At 35.5% G+C, this 17,813-nt stretch overlaps 1 protein-coding gene across 1 annotated transcript in view; it reads right to left on the reverse strand.

Annotated features, from left to right (window-relative positions):
• Window positions 1–328: 328 nt before the first annotated feature.
• The window catches only part of KLRB1 (killer cell lectin like receptor B1), a 50,306-nt gene continuing 32,821 nt past the window's right edge, over window positions 329–17,813 (reverse strand). Inside the window, 7 exon segments of the mRNA XM_036909894.2 lie at window positions 329–764; window positions 6,015–6,130; window positions 6,490–6,549; window positions 6,551–6,648; window positions 7,582–7,656; window positions 8,337–8,435; window positions 10,208–10,341. Of these exon segments, the coding sequence (XP_036765789.2) occupies window positions 617–764; window positions 6,015–6,130; window positions 6,490–6,549; window positions 6,551–6,648; window positions 7,582–7,656; window positions 8,337–8,435; window positions 10,208–10,292 (681 nt within the window). The 5' untranslated portion in view covers window positions 10,293–10,341 and the 3' untranslated portion in view covers window positions 329–616.

Here is a 17,813-nt window from a genome sequence, read left to right on the forward strand (position 1 = left end):
CGTCAGGATGTGTTTGGAGAATGATAAGGGGTCAGTGTGCCCAGAACCTGGGCTGCCTAGACCCAATGTAAATGGCAGAACTCAAATGACATAACAGTATCTCTTTTGACCTGGCTTGGAACTGTACTTAGTTTACTGTCAAGAAACACTGACTCAATTACTGTAAACAAAATTTCCCCTTACATCTAATATTTTTTAATCTGCCTAAGTATGCCTTCCTCATCTTCATAATTTGAGTTTCAGAGACGACCTCTGCAGTATCATATCTGGTAGAAAGTTCACTTGATTCTCTGATCGGCAGTGACAGCAAATGACAGTGACAGACCTAAACTCTTGAGGTTCGTTTTATTGTAAAAGTTTCTTACAGATGTGTGCTTTAGCGGTGCTTGATTTTAGATCTAACAAGTACAGGAGAAGGAAGTGGCTCATTATTTCCTCATTTATAGAATGATAGGGTGGACGTGAGCTTCTGTAAGAGTCACGATCATTTTAGAATCCTCAGTATTTGTTCACTTTGTGCCACTAAATGTACCTTCAGCCATTTTAACAGGATATATAGAGTTAAAATTATAGAGACCTGTAATGGAAAGTAAAGAAATTGTGAAGGGATGCATAGTCAAGAGGCAGAACACACTTTTTTTCTGGTAGGTTTTAGTTCTTTTTGACAAATCCACTTATTTTCTACTTCACAGCTCTCAGAAGTAATTTGTGTCCGTGAGATGTAAACACAGCTGTTTTCTTCAGCATTACCAGTAATTTTTAATCTATGGAAGAAAAGAAAAATCTCTCTTAGTGTTTGGGATTTTCTCATGTAATTGTCCTCATCCAGCAAATATTTCCTATAATTTTCAGTAAACACTGGGATTCTAAATTATTAAGCATTGAGTAAATAGTACACAGACACAAATATAATGATATTAACTTCTAATATGAAGCTAATATAAATCCCTGGAATTTGTAAGCTCATCATCACTAGAAAAGGATCCTTCTAACAAGAAACTTCATATTGATATATTTTTAAAAATAAGCTTTAGAGACTAGGAGGAGTTGAATCTCCTTCTATTATTAACATGATGTGTGGAAATTTTCTTAATTTCTGTGAGCCTCAATTTTGTTAAATATATAGGATATAACTACCTAATATTTGAGGGAGGCATTGAGTTGACATGTGAAAACATTCCAATGCTTAAACAAAACACATGCTCAGTAAATGGAGTAAGTCCGGAGTGATGGTGGATAGCCAGGGCCCATGGAATTTGGGTGTCTGCTTCAATATACTACTAGTTCCAAATAAGCATGAGTCTTGTGGCTCGCTACAGGTAGGATGGGAGTAAAAGCCAACGGGACAGGCAGTATTAGGGTGGGGTGCAAGGACGGGGGAGTTTGACACTCACTTGTTTGTCTCAAACAGGGAAGTGGAGGCAGCGTGCAGGCTTTCACCACCACCTCACCCATTCCTCTGTCCCATCTCCTCCTGCGACCCTTTGGGCCTGAGGAGCCAATCTAATTCCTTCCCCGTGCCCGGCACTCTATGAAATTGCAAATTTTCTCAGCTAGGCTATTGCAAAGTCCCTTACATTTTATTTCTTCTGCCTTTCTGATCCTTTCTTCAGTTTTCTAGACACCTCTTTTAATGCTCATGGCTAACTTGATGGCTGCCTTTCCAACAGGCCCTCAAAGGCATCCTGGGCCCTTCTTTTTTTTTTTTATACTTTTAAAAAAAATTTTATTTTGGTATCATTAATCTACAACTACATGAAGGACATTATGTTTACTAGGCTCCCCTCTTCACCAAGTCCCCCCCACATACCCCTTCACAGTCACTGTCCATCAACGTAGTAAGATGCTGTAGAATCACTACTTGTCTTCTCTGTGTTGCACGGCCCTCCCCCTGACCCCCCAACACTATACATGTTAATCGTAATGCCCCCTTTCTTTTTTTCCGTCCTTATACCTCCCTTCCCACCTGTCCTCCCCAGTCCCTTTCCCTTTGGTAACTGTTAGTCCATTCTTGGGTTCTGTGCTTCTGCTGCTGTTTTGTTCCTTCAGTTTTCTTTTGTTCTTATACCCCACATATGATTGAAATCATTTGGTACTTGTCTTTCTCCGCCTGGCTTATTTCACTGAGCATAATACCCTCTAGCTCCATCCATGTTGTTGCAAATGGTAGGATCTGTTTTTTTCTTATAGCTGAGTAATATTCCATTGTGTATATGTACCACATCTTCTTTATCCATTCATCTGCTGATGGACACTTAGGTTGCTTCCATTCTTGGCTATTGTAAATAGTGCAGCGATAAACATAGGGGTGCATCTGTCTTTTTCAAACTGGAGTGCTGCATTCTTAGGGTAAATTCCTAGAAGTGGAATTCCTGGGTCAAATGGTATTTCTATTTTGAGCATTTTGAGGAACCTCCAAACTGCTTTCCACAATGGTTGAACTAATTTACATTCCCACCAGCTGTGTAGGAGGGTTCCCTTTTCTCCACAACCTTGCCAACAATTGTTGTTGTTTGTCTTTTGGATGGTAGCCATCCTTATTGGTGTGAGATGATATCTCATTGTGGTTTTAATTTGCATTTCTATGATGACAAGTGATGTGGAGCATCTTTTCGTGTGTCTGTTGGCCATCTGAATTTCTTCTTTAGAGAACTGTCTATTCAGCTCCTCTGCCCATTTTTTAATTGGATTATTTGCTTTTTGTTTGTTGAGGTGTGTGAGCTCTTTATATATTTTGGATGTCAACCCTTTATTGAATCTGTCATTTATGAATATATTCTCCCATACTGTAGGATACCTTTTTGTTCTATTGATGGTGTCCTTTGCTGTACAGAAGCTTTTCAGCTTGATATAGTGCCATTTGTTCATTTTTGTTTTTGTTTCCCTTGCCCGGGGAGATATGTTCAAGAAAAGGTCACTCTTGTTTATGTCCAAGAGATTTTTGCCTATGTTTTTTTCTAAGAGTTTTATGGTTTCATGACTTACATTCAAGTCTTTGATCCATTTTGAATTTACTTTTGTGTATGGGGTTAGACAGTGATCCAGTTTCATTCTCTTACATGTAGCTGTCCAGTTTTGCCAGCACCATCTATTGAAGAGACTGTCATTTCCCCACTGTATGTCCATGGCCCCCTTATCGAATATTAGTTGACCATATATGTTTGGATTAATGTTTGGAGTCTCTATTCTGTTCCATTGGTCTGTAGCTCTGTTCTTGTGCCAGTACCAAATTGTCTTGATTACTGTGGCTTTGTAGTAGAGCTTGAAGCTGGGGAGTGAGATTCCCCCCCACTTGATTCTTCCTTCTCAGGATTGCTTTAGCTATTTGGGGTCTTTGGTGTTTCCATATGAATTTTTGAACTTGTTCCAGTTCCAATGAATTTGTTCCAGTTCATTGAAGAATGCTGTTGGTAATTTGATAGGGATTGCATCGAGTCTGTATATTGCTTTGGACAGGGTGGCCATTTTGACGATATTAATTCTTCCTAGTCAGGAGCATGGGATAAGTTTCCATTTGTTAATGACCTCTTTAATTTCTCTTAAGAGTGTCTTATAGTTTTCAGGGTATAGGTCTTTCACTTCCTTGGTTAGGTTTATTCCTAGGTATTTTATTCTTTTTGATGGTATTGTGAATGGAATTGTCTTCCTGATTTCTCTTTCTATTAGTTTATTGTTAGTGTATAGGAAAGCCACAGATTTCTGTTTGTTAATTTTGTATCCTGCAACTTTGCTGAATTCCGGTATTAGCTCTAGTAGTTTCAGAGTGGAGTCTTTAGGGTTTTTTATGTACAATATCATGTCATGTGCAAATAGTGACACTTTAACTTCTTCTTTACCAATCTGGATTCCTTGTATTTCTTTGTTTTGTCTAATTGCCATGGCTAGGCCCTCCAGTACTATGTTGAATAACAGTGGGGAGAGTGGGCATCCCTGTCTTGTTCCCGATCGCAGAGGAAAAGCTTTCAGCTTCTTGCTGTTCAGTATAATGTTGGCTGTGGGTTTATCATATATGGCCTTTATCATGTTGAGGTACTTGCCGTCTATACCCATTTTGCTGAGAGTTTTTAGCATGAATGGATATTGAATTCTGTCAAATGCTTTTTCAGCATCTATGGAGATGATCATGTGGTTTTTGTCTTTCTTTTTGTTGATGTGGTGGATGATGTTGATGGATTTTCGAATGTTGTATCATCCTTGCATCCCTGGGATGAATCCCACTTGGTCATGTGTATGATCCTTTTGATATATTTTTGAATTTGGTTTGCTTATATTTTGTTGAGTATTTTTGCATCTACGTTCATCAGGGATATTAGTCTGTAGTTTTCTTTTTTGGTGGGGTCTTTGATCCTGGGCCCTTCTTGACCAGATTTCTGCCTAGTTCTCTAACCTTGTCTCATTAAATCCCAAAGACAGTCCTGTGAAAAAAATGATCACCCTCTATATTTTTCCTCACCTGAAAACCAGGGCTGAGGGTGAAAATCAAAGCCAAGCCTGACTGATGCTCTTTTTACTATAACCTGGTATCTTCCAGGTTTGCCTCATCACCACCAACTTAATCAGAGCATAATTCTTATCCTCAGAATAAAATGGAATGTCCAACTGAATTTAACTCTTCCACTTTACTCTATTTCTGCTCATAGACAGTTCAGTGTTTTCCAATTTCATTATGAACCTTAGTAAAATAATCATGGCCTAATTACAAACACACACAGAGATACACACACACACACACCACACACACACTAAATTTAATAAACCAAAATTAACTATGCATGAAAAAATAAAAAGTCAATATTAGAATTTCACTTACATGTAAATAAGGTATAGAAAATAATCCTCAGAAAGCATATAAAAAGTCAGGATAGGTTTTATTAAACAGAATGAATATGTTTGCTTTTCCATATATTTATTCTAGTTTTGAATACTTATTTAAAATAATTTTCATTTTAAAGTCTGACATTTAAAAAATATTTTAGAACATGGGTCAAACGATGTCTAAACTCATTAAGTCAACATTTCTTTCAATGTTTAATACTTTCTGTACTTAATAAATTATCATTATACTTTAGATAAACTTGAACACACTCCTGTGTTTTAAGTTTCAACTGCTTGTTGTTGAATGATAATAAACATTTTGACTTTAATTTATACAAATTTGAGTAAGTGACTGACAGACTCAAAAAACATAACAATGTTATCACATCTGAAAAATTCATCATCTTCTCTACAGATACTTGGTTGAATGCCTGTACACTTTAGCTAGTGAGGGAAAAAATATCCTGCCCTTTGCTGCACAATTAACCATGGATTCTGCAAAAATATGTAATTGGACTGTGTAGCATCAATGCTCCTATTACACTGATGGTTATTTTGACCATCTTACACAAGAAACTAAAATGAGATGCCCAACAGAAAACAGCAAATAGCTCCTTTGTGGCCTACACATGTTTATCACAGCCTAGCCAATAACTGTCTTTTTTCTGTACTGTTCAAAATACACTACAATATTTGTCACAACGTGGGGAATTTCTCTTAAGTGTCTGGGTGTGGGTTCCAGTCTGATATTTACTACCTTCTTCCTTTTCATATTCTAGTGGGTCACAATACTGGTTGTGACCCACTAAGGTACATTTTTCTAAAATTTGAAAAACACTACAGAAAAATTCTGTGTACCAATAGCCTCCAGCTAGATATTTTTAAATTTCATTTGCTCCTCCCAAAGAAGTCTATGCCTTGTCTCCTAAAACTCCATTGCAGATAAAAGTATATATTGTTACGAAGGGCTGATGTCTTTGTATATGGAACCTTTCAACCCACTTCAGAATCATTCATCTCAGCCTATTCTGAAACTCTCGAAAATTTCTACCTAAATTAGAACTGTAAAACTCCATCTTCAGTTATAATGTTGCTATCTTCCATTGTAAACCTGATGCGGACTGAATATTAAAATTAGCTTTATTATACTATATTTACCTGATGAAAACTGAATATTCAAATTAGCTTTTAATACTCACAAATTAGAATTTGAAAAGGAGCCATTAATCCACTTCCACTTCTTCTCTGCTAATGTACAATTTAATCCAATCCAATATAGAAGGCCTCCATCACTTATCTCGTTCTGTATAAGTCTCTATAAATGAAACAGAAGAAATTACTGAATATTAAACCTGTTGGTCTATCCATGGTTTGCATTCTATTTGTCCTCTAAAACCTGGATCAAATATCACATCCTCTATGATGCTTTTCCTAACTTTCCATCACAGTCTGTTATTCTTTCTTTGTGATATTTCTATAAATATTTTTATTGTTGTACTCAGAAAAGTATATTCAATTATTTGCTTACATGTCCATTTAGTCTTTCATATTGTGAGCTTCTTGAAGTCAAAACTTCTTCCATCTGCACAGAACTTTTAAGCTAAAACCCAAAGATCTCAACATGGTCAGGAGAAGGTGCTAAGTTCTATTAAAGCATTTAATTTAATTACTTACCAATTCTTCCTGATCTTTAATAAGCAGCAAACTGGATTCTTTTGTGAAACAGTCAGCTAGACAGACTGTCATTCCAAGACTTAAAAGTTCGAGAAAAAAACAGGCATTTCTCTTGGACTGGCAACCAGTCCAATGGGCACTTTAACAGACTTGGTCTCTCTAAAGTGAGAAAGAGGGAAAAGAAATAAATAAGAGTTATATTTCTAACCTGTCCTTACTCTGTCACAAATAATCACATAGGTACAAGTCATTATAAATGCACAGTTGTCTTCAACTATCATTGAGAACAATTGATTATTATAATTTTGAGGTTTATGAGACCTACTGTTCATTCTGATACCAAGAATTGGAAACTAGTGACCAGTTATATAGAGCATAAATGGAATCATAGAATATTAGAATAAGAAAACGCCATCAAAATAATTTAAGCAGTCACATTTTACATTTTAAGATACTGACAGAAAAAATTTGCTCAACTCGACACGATCAGACAGTGGTAGAGTCATAACTATTTCTGAGTTTCCTTAAATTCATCAACAGTGCTAATGCTACTACATGGACAACAATATCAAAGTTGCCCAAAGCTTTTTTCCTTTGTATGACATGCAAACTGCAAAGCAAATAATTCATTTTGCTAATGAAAAATGTCTAAGTGCCACATTTTTTGTTTGCCTGTTAATGAGATCTATTGAATAGCATTTTTCCAGAAGGATTTTCCAGATTTCTTAAAATTTCAGTTCTGTAAAAATGTGCATAATAAATGATCACATTCTGCTACAGTCATTCAATAACTGTGTCTTTACTAACACACGTGACTTACTGGAACAAAACTAATGTTCTAATGATTAATACAATAAATATTAATACAATAAATAATAAAGAATTAATTTTATGTTTTGAGTTCTATTAATTAACTACAGACCAAAGTTAACTGTTGGACATGTTCATTAAAATCATTAAGTATTCCACTTACAAATCAAAGTGATAACATTATCTTAACATATGGGTTGTTATGAGCCTTAACTAAGGTAATGTATGACATCTATCAAAATGCTGTCTGCCATTTGTAGGAATTTAAAGCCACAAAATTACCTGTTGTTTCATTCCTGTTCTCTTGCACATCCATACTGCTTTTATCTATTGATAATTTTTGTCTTAAAAATACCACTGGTAAGTAAGGAGAAACCATCAAGAAGATTAATTGTTGAAATGTGTGGTGAAATGGATATATTTATCACTTAGAAAACTAAGCTCAACAAGCTTAAATAAGGACAGAACAAAAAGGCAATAGCCAATGTGGTTACAAAGGGTCTAGTTAGAAGACAGTATACATAAACAAACAGGATAGAACACCTAACAAGTAAACTCACACAGACACTGGGTTACCCATTAGAGATGTGGACTTAAAATGAGGTACTTAAACTCTTAAGTTGCTTGTACTCCTGCCTGAACTTACTTTCAGAGTGAGTATAATTGTGCCTATCCCAAGGGAGAGACTGCCTAGTGCAATCTGGAATTTAGTAGGTATGTAAGCAACTGTAAGTAATTGAAATTTTTATTTTCTTTGTTTTTGTCATGTGTTTTTATTTCATTGTTATGGGTTTTTTTTTTAAGTTCTTGGAGCACAGGTAAGATACCTATGATAACTATTCGAACAGTTAGGAAGAGAAGGATGCAGTTTGCTAAGTGGATATGGGCAGAGCATTGTTAGAGACATTGTTTTGTAATTATATTTATTTCATTGGCTTTCACTAAGTTTGGGGTGACCAAATTATTTTGAGATACTCTTAATATTTATGATAGAAGTAAAGTAAATATTCTGAAGCAAGTGATCTTGAACCACTTACCTGAAGCACTTAACCCAATGACGGTCAAGGTAAGAAGCATAACCCCAACACAACAAAGTTTCAGAGCAAAACGATGCCAAAGGGGACCTTGGCAAACATCTATGTAGTAAAGAAAATACACTGAGTTAACTCAACTGAGTTCATTTGGTACAAAAAGCAAAGGTGGTTTGGATCATGTATGGACAGATTCAGGTTGGGAGCTGGGGACAGGGAAGAACATTCATCAGCCATCTCAAAGTAGAGTCCCACAAGATGGATTTTCAGTCAGATTTAACTGGAAGTTTTACTAAAATAATAGAAATATTTATGCTTGTTTTATGTGCAAAAGGATTGTTACTGGTGTAAGAATCAAATGAGGTGGATAGGAAGATATTTTGAAAAATTGCCAAGTGCTAACAAAAATGAAGCCTGTGTACTTTTGTAGAAAGTCAGTCAATTAATTTTGTCTAAAAAGGATGACATTCATTTCTTCAAGATATATTTATTGAGGCTCTATTTTGTGCCAAACACTGTTTAGGTGCTGGTGATACACAAGAATTCTATTCTTGGACCTGGATCCCACTGCTTCATTGTCATCTAGAACAATCATCTTCAACTTGGATCAAATGTATAGCATCTAACACAAGTTTTTTTAGACCCATTGATTTGGGATCATAGATAGCAGCTTTTGAGAAAAATCTCATTGTCTTTCTCTATATTCTTTTTCTGACATCCCTTTTCAAAACACGATTCTCCCCACCTTGCTAGATCTGAATAGGGAAAAAGAAAGTCATGCTTTTTCCCATCAAAACAATAACCGTGGTTTGACCAAACCCTGACTGTGGATGTCAAAATTCTCCAATTTCACTTAACCTCCATATGAAGAGCATAGTGAAACTTATGTGATAACCCTCAGGTTTTTTTCCCCCTCAATTCAGAACATTGGTAATTTAATAGTTTCAGACAACACTACCCTAAAAGGGTAAAACTGACCTGCTTGGCACAATATGGAATGAGTATCAGGTTGGATAAAAATTGCAATATTATTGATGTTAGTAACTTTGGTTAAATTTCAGAAGGTCATGATAATTTCATATTTTTTGCCTAGTTTCTGGTCTCTTCATCCATCTCCAGGGCATAGCATCTGTTACTTACTATCTCATGTTTTGGTTCCTCATTTCTTTCACTCAGAATACTAACTCCTCTGATACTCAGAAAAGTTTCAATTTCAACAAATGTCAAAATAGGCTCATTAGTGATACATTCCAGTGTCTTGTGGCTTATCTCCTTCTAAGCTGTGATGTTTTCCAAGTATCAAGTTTCATTCAAAGTTAGAAACTATCTGATTGCAGTTACATTCAATCATACATACAATCAAAAAATTGATCTAGAATACAACTTTTTTCCAGAAATTTTTTCTCCTTCTCTTCGGAGAGTGAAGGATGTTAATTATTAAGCCTACACTTTGTATCCTAAAAGGAAAGCTATGCATTAAAACCCATTGGAAATTAATCATAGCATTAGTATTTTATTGAGGATTATGGAATAAGGCAGGTCACTATTAGAGCAAGTTAGCAATGTGTCTTAAAAATATTCCTTTGTTCGTACAAGGATTCCTTTGTTCATAAAATACTTCTTCAGGTCTTTTAACCAAGGCTCAGTAATAGAAGCTATGGTCACTTTTCATACTGATATCTTGACAAAAAAGGAAATCTTTGAGGTATGTGTTTTTCTCCACAGTTGTTATGACTTATAGGCAAGCTAGGCTATACCTATTTCACATTAATATAAAACTGCCCCTCTTCTTCAAAGCAATGATTTGAAGCCATACATTTAAGAGCATAATTTCTTGAAGATAGATAAATGCTACAAAGAAAACTGAAGCCACTTACCCTGAGGAAGAGATGGAGGTGAAGAACTTTTAGGGAGACAATTCTGGGACACACTTAACTCGGCATATGTCACTTGGCCGTCCATTGCAAACAGGAGAATGTGGTACTAAACTCACGTGGACAAACTACAAGTTCTGTGAGGTAAGATCAGCAAAAGGAAGTGCCCAGTCTGAAATGCTTTGTTGTCTCTTTTGTATCCCCACCCACCCACCCACACTTTCTAGCTGTGGGCTTTCTCCATAAATTAGTGAGACAATCCACTTACTGCATGTCCACTATACTTATACTTGTACAAATGTAAGGAGGCCTCCAAAAAACTCAGTAATCAAGATAAATAATATTTAATAAAATGTTGTAAACAATAAATATTCATGCAAAAAACTGCACGATGCTGTCCAAAGGCTTTAAATTCTTCCTGAAATATTAGTGCTCCAAAGTTGCAAAATGTGGAAAATGGAGTTGTAAATGTGGAAAAGGTCCCTGAGTAATACAATAGAAAAAGCAAAGAGCTGAAGATCAGTAGACTACTTGTAGCTTAGTTCTAAAGGCACTCGTGATAATAGTCTCCAGATAAGTAAAAACTGTGAAATCTACCAGAATTATAGAAAGTGGAGGACTTGAGTCTATGGAATTTCCTATTTCTTTGAAAGATTCTCAGGCATAAAACCTTAAGAAGAGCTTGGATGTCACCAGGTCTGACATTCTGACATTACAAATGAAAAAAGAGAAAACCAGAGATTCCCTCAAAGACATTTACTATAATCAGGGTAGAATTACTGGACAGTGGCAGTCTCCTCGCTTTGAACCCCAGAAGATAGGAAGATGAAGATAGTGTGTCACAGAGGGATACACTTACTCCTTAAGGACCATGGATAATTATGAAATAAAAAGTAAGCATTTGGGAGAGTTGAACAGCCCAACTCTATATTGTATATATTGTACTCTATACTTGTCTATTACATATACAAGAAGCAGCTTATAATTTAAGATCATGGTGGCACAAACAAAAGGTTTGTGCTGCTTTTAGAAACATATGAATCATTATTATGAAAGTATATCCAGAATTCTTTTAAAAATACTCTGAACTTAAAGATTTGTAAGATATTTATTCTTATTTTCTTGTGAGAGTTTAATTTCTAGAGTGATGCACCAATGATTATCCTTTCTAAAAACTCTGGAAATCTTGAGCAGAATGTATCTTGTTACTAAAACAGGCAATAATGCCATTTTATTGCACCCTTTAGTGAGTGAATTAAAATGTTTTTTAACTATCTGACTATTTGATAACTAACAGTCACTTAATGTGTGCTCTGATATTTGCTTCTGCCCCATACCTCATCTAAATTGTTAGAATAAACACAATCTTCCAAAATTAAGTTTTAGTATATATAAAGACCACCTGAACTTATTAATAATGAAGAATCCTGCCACATGTACTCCTTTCCTTCCCAAGACACAGTTAGTCTGTGGTGAGGAATCTACTAAAAAAACCATCACTAATTCTATTCAACATAATATTGGAAGTCCTAGCCAGAACAATTAGGCAAGAAAAAGAAAAAAGCACCCAAACTGGAAAAAAAAGAAGTAAAATTATCTGCTCAGAGATGCCATGATCTTATATGTGGAAAACTCTAATGACTACACACACACACCTGTTAGAACTAATATATGAATTCAGTTAAGTTGCAGGACTCAAAGTCAACACACAGAAATCAGTTCCATTTTTTTTACCCTAATGAAGAACAATCTGGAAAAGAAATAAAGAAAATCATTCCATTTGCAATAGCATCAAAAAGAAAAAAATGCTTGGGAATAAACTCAGTTGAGGAGTGAAAGACTTGTACACAGAAAACTATAAAGCACTGCTGAAAGAAATTAAAGATATAAATAAATGGAAAGACATGGTCATGAATTGGAAGACTTCGTATTGTAGAGATATGCATACTACCCAAAGTGATCCATAGATTCAGTGCATCCTATCACAATCTCAATGACTTTTTTTTTCCAGGAATATAAATTATCCTAAAATTCATATGTGATCTCTAGGAACATAAAATACACAAACAATTTTGAAAAAGAAGAAAAAAGTTGAAACTCACACTTACTGATTTCAAAACATATTATGATTCTACAGTAATCAAAAACAGTGCAGTTAACTAGTACAAAGACAGACAAATAAACAAATGAACTACAATAGACAGCCCAGAAATAAACCCTCATGTATATGACAACATGATCTTCAACAAGGGTGCCAAGACTGATCAATGGGGAGAGACAGTATCTTCAACAAATGATGTCGGGAAAACTAGATGCCTCTATGCAAAAGAATGAAACTGGACCCTTATCTTACACTATATACAAAAAGTAACTCAAAATGGATTGAAGACCTAAGCATAAGATCTAAAACTATTACACTCAAAAAAGAAAACATACAGGAAAATCTCCATGATATTGGACTTGGCAGTGGTTTCTTTTACATGATACCAAAAATACAGACAACAAAAACAAAAATAGATGAACAGGACTACATCAAACTTAAAAGGTTTTGTGTATCAAGGGACACAATCACCAGAGTGAAAAGCCAACCTGCAGTATGGAAAAAATATTTGCAAATTACATATCTGATAAGGGTTTAATACCCAGAATATATAAAGATTTCTATGACTCAAGAACAAAACAAAAATCCTATTAAAAAATAGCAAAGGACTTGAATAGACATTTCTCCAAAGATGATTTACAAATGACCAACATCACTAATCACCTGAGAAATGCTAATCAAAACCATGCTAACAGATGTGAGATTCTGCTAATAAGATAGAGGTCCCTGTGTTAGGTGCTAGAATGGTGGTCACTCAAAAAGTGTCACCTCCTGCTCAGCACGTACATACCACTATAAGGGAATCATACTGCTGCTGAGCTGGTAGATCCACGCACTAAATTTAGACCAAAAAATTTTAAAAAGAAAATGAAATATTTAGAAGTTAATAATTGGTTAAATAAAATCTCCACAAATAGTAGTAACAGGGAAGTCTTTGGATTGGTCTGTGTGTGTGTCTATGTACGTGTTCTTACATGTTATAAATGGGAGAGAGATATACATTGTATACACCACCAGATGGTATTGCTAAAATTGGTTTAAAGACAAACACTTGTAAGAATTGGGCATTCCAAAGCTTTCAGAAATTCTGATAAAAACGAATCCATGTGTTTTTCAAGTTCACATGCTCTGGGAAAATATTCCATATTCATGCTAATTTAAGTTTGATTTAATTTAAATAGACATGTCTTAAAGATTATCAGCATTAGAATCAAAACATTTATTTTGCCTGGGTTTAGTGAAAGTCATATAAATTGATGTATTCTGTTAAATCTTTCAAAAACAATGGCTGACTGATGTCTAATGAAGCTTTAGTGGGTAATCTAGGCATGGTTGTTGAGAAAAAGTAAACTAAGTGGGTGTATTAAACTAAGTAGGTGGACATGCAATTGGACTTGTGATCATGCACCCAGACATAAACCCACACATACACTGTCAATTAACATTTGACAAGGGAACCAAGAATAGTCAGAGGGGAAAAGACCGACTCTTCAATTATGTGTTGGGAAAAGGGTACATTCACAAAATAAGGAGACAAGATTACAGGTAATCTGTTATAACAACAAAAATAAATGGATAAAATAATACATTAGTTGAAGTTAATGCTTGTATAATATAAAAAGTGTTGATTATGAAATGCATGTGAGCCAAATGACTAAAGATACTGAAAATAAAATTATGTCCAAGTACATATTTGGGACTTATAATAAAAAGATTCAGATAAATAAATGATTTAAGATAATATGGCTCACATATGTAACATGTATTAACACTTTCATCCAAATTCCTTCATGGCAAGTTAAAAAAATGAACAAAATTTACATATACCTATGAAGCCATTTTTTTCTTTCCTCTCTCCCAAAGTTAACATCTAATCTGAGATAGTTGCAGATAATTTGCACTCATGCTTTGTATGCATTCACTGCAAATATTTATTGATCAACAACATAGAGAACTTTTTTACATAATTTTCTACCTTGCATGGTGTTCAAAACCCAAGCATCTTGGCCCCTTGTTTTAAAACTTTTTTTTTTTTACTTCAGATAGATTCTCTTACCTTCACCACCATCCCCAACACCACAACCACCCATACAATATCAGCTAGGAATTTACCCCATCCTTTTATTTTTTTCTGAAGACACAAATTATACTTACATTTTTGATTGCCAAGTTTGTATTGTGTATTTATATTTTATATTTAAATTTTACTTACATAACCCTCCCAACAAATAGTAAAGAGTGTGACATAGGAGGTGCTTTATGAATATAGTTGGTATGACTGACTGGGAGTAATCTTGTGATAAGGGGACCATATCACTTTATAAAAGAAGGACATTGAGAGTTTGATTTATAGCTGCTACCTTATCTTCCATCTACATCCTTTGTATTTGATAACACAAACATGATAACAGAGCTGTGCTACTTTAAAAGTAAACATGATTCTTATGTTATAAAGTGGCTTTTAACAATATTGATTCTCATGTCAGTGGTTGGCCTTCACGCAGATGCTAGGAGGGTCTGGAGTTGACACACTCATTGACCATAGCTATTAATAGTTCTAGAGAGATACTTGTGGTAAGTATTTCCTGTGCACAAGAGCAACTGACAGAACTATTTTGCACTCAAAATTTCTGAAACTCGGACACAAAAAAATTCTGTACAATATCTTTTCTCATCATAATGTTGAAATTGTTGGGAATATTGGTGTAATCCATGAAGGAACAAGCAATAGAAAGTGTGTTAACCATTTGGAAGAGTTTGCATTTTGTCCTGTATGACTCAGTAGGTTCAGTTGATGTTTAGAAGTCTTTAATTTAAGGGTCTGATGCTTATATTAATAATTGCAAATTCAGTGTTTGTACCCACTCACACATGCACAAAATCATCTTTTGCAGCCAAAAGAAACCATTAGCTTGGCTTAAACATGGAAAATTCATTAGGAGATGTTCCCCCCTACCACACCCCCACCAAAGTATTCATATATCCAAATCCTAGCCCTAGTACCTCAGAATATATTACATTTGACTGTATTTGGAGATAGGGTCTCTAAAGAGGTCATTAAATTAAAATGACACCATTAGAGTGAGTCTTAATCCAGTGTGACTGGTGTCCCTACAAGTAGAGATGAGGACACAGATGCATACAGAGAAAGGATCATATGACAACATGGAGAGAAGACGGCTATTTACAACACAAGAAGAGAGGCCTCAGAAAAATTAGTCCCGCTGACATCTTGATCTCAGACTTACTATAAAAAATAAGTATCTATTGTTTAAGCCACCCAGTTTGTGATATTTTATTATGGTGGTGGCCCTAGCAAACTAATACAGAAGGTGCTCTATATCTATTCCCCAGTGCAGATACAAAGCACAGGATAAGCACAATAAGTACCTCACACATTCATTCATCTTTTCAATCTATATCCATGTAGTTATTCTCTGGCATTGCAAAAACAGTCATGGTTCAAGGGGAACTTTCCATTTAACTGCAAAAACAGCCTAGACATTATCACATCACAAATAAATTATAAATTTTTTGTGTGCAAAATCTGCAGGAACAGAGAGGAAGGAGGTATAAAATGTCTGTTTTTCCAGAACACTGAAGGACTAAGACTTACACACAAAAAAACTGATACTTGAGCAGTTTAGCTGGATGCTGATGAGTGAGCAGACCAAGCAGAGAACAATCCGTAGCCAAATGATGCATTAACACTTCAGTGGCGAGAACTTATTTCTCTTACTTCTCTGAGACCACATCTAACCCCCTAATAGTTTTAAATTTTCTTGGAAGCTAATAAGCATTGTTCAATTGTTTGAGTTTAGCAGGAATTGCTTTGTTTATAATTCTATATCCAAGTAAGCTAGTTCATGGTGCACATTGGGTCACATGTCAATATTAAATGAGGTACTGATACTGCGGCATACCTTCAACCCTTGGAGATTTTATTCAGTCTCTCCTCTCCATCATCCCATTGCATTCCTTCCAACAATCAAGCATCTTCCAATTCTCCGGGTGGGGGAAAGGGGAGATAGTCTGTTGTAAAAACATCCTTACACCTTGAATATTTTCAGAAAACATCCACCTCCCCCTTGTCATTATTGAACACTAGTTTTCCCCAATTGCACAAATTTTCTTTGTATTTTTCTCTTTTTTCTAGTGAGGTAAGGACACATACAGTTTACCTTCTCAACAGTTTTTAAGTATATAGTTCGATAGTATTATGTTCACATTGTTGTGGAACAGATCTCCAGGATTTTTTCATCTTGCAAATCTGAAACTCTATACCCATTTAAAAATTCCCTTTATTTCCCTCCCCTCAGCCCCTGGTAACCAATAGTCTTTCCGTTTCTGTAAGTTTTACTACATTAGGTACCTTATATAAGTGGAATAATACAATGATTTGTCCTTTTGTAACTGGCTCATTTCACTTATAATATCATCAAGATTCATATCTATTATAATATGTGACAGTATTTTCTTTCTTTTGAAGGCTGAATAACACTCTGTTGTATGTATATACCACATTTTCTTTATCCGTTTTTCTGACAATGGCTATTTGGACTGCTTTAAATTCTGGGATATCATGAATAATGCTGCTATGAACATCGGTATGCAAATATGTCTTAAAGACCCTGCTTACAATTCTTTTGAACATATACACAGAAGTGGGATTACTATATCATATTGTAGTCTTATTTAAAAATTTGGAAAACACTTATGTTGTTTTGCATAGCAATTGCCCTGTTTCACTATCTCACCAACAGTGCATGAGAGTTCCAATTTCTCCACATCATTGTCAACACTTGTTATTTTCTGTTTTGCTTTTTAAATTTTAACTATACTAACAGATGTGAGATGGGACCTCTATCTTATTAGCAGATTCACACAAACAATTCAATAATGTTTCTGTTGTCTCTGCTTAGCCTAGGCTTGATTCCTATTCCCATTTCAGTTCCTCCTGTAATTGTGTAACTTTTGCTTTAGTTTCTAGTTTGGATTCAGTTGCTAGACAAACTGCCAGGAGGAGGGGCCATTTCCTGGCCATAGCAATAACCCAGGCTTCTGCTATCATGCCAAAGACTTCCCCTAGGCCCTCTGGCATTTTGGGGGCATCTCCATATACCTGTGGTGGGCTCCATCCATGTAGGATGGTGGCAACTAGCCCCCACATCGAGCACGCCAGTCAGCCTGGGATTTCCCTCACAGAATTCCCCTTCCCTCTCTCTTGGTGTTCACAGGAATTCCCTTGGTCTTTTGGCTGGCTTGCCAATTGTGTGATCATAAGTCTGATCATACACCCAAATCAGTCACTTGTGATGGGAAACAGCTTGAAAAACTGAAGGAAAGACCTGGAGACACTATGTGAGATGTGAGGGCTTATAAGGACTTACATAAAAGGAGTCCAGGAGAGGCTAGCTGGATGAGGTTTCACACCACTCTGGTGGACAAGGGAGGGAATGGCTTATATGGGTGGTGGGGTGGGGAGACAAAGACTATGTGTGTGCCACG

The sequence above is a fragment of the Manis pentadactyla genome, chromosome 14 (assembly GCF_030020395.1).
Source record: "Manis pentadactyla isolate mManPen7 chromosome 14, mManPen7.hap1, whole genome shotgun sequence".
Taxonomy (NCBI): Eukaryota; Metazoa; Chordata; class Mammalia; order Pholidota; family Manidae; genus Manis; species Manis pentadactyla.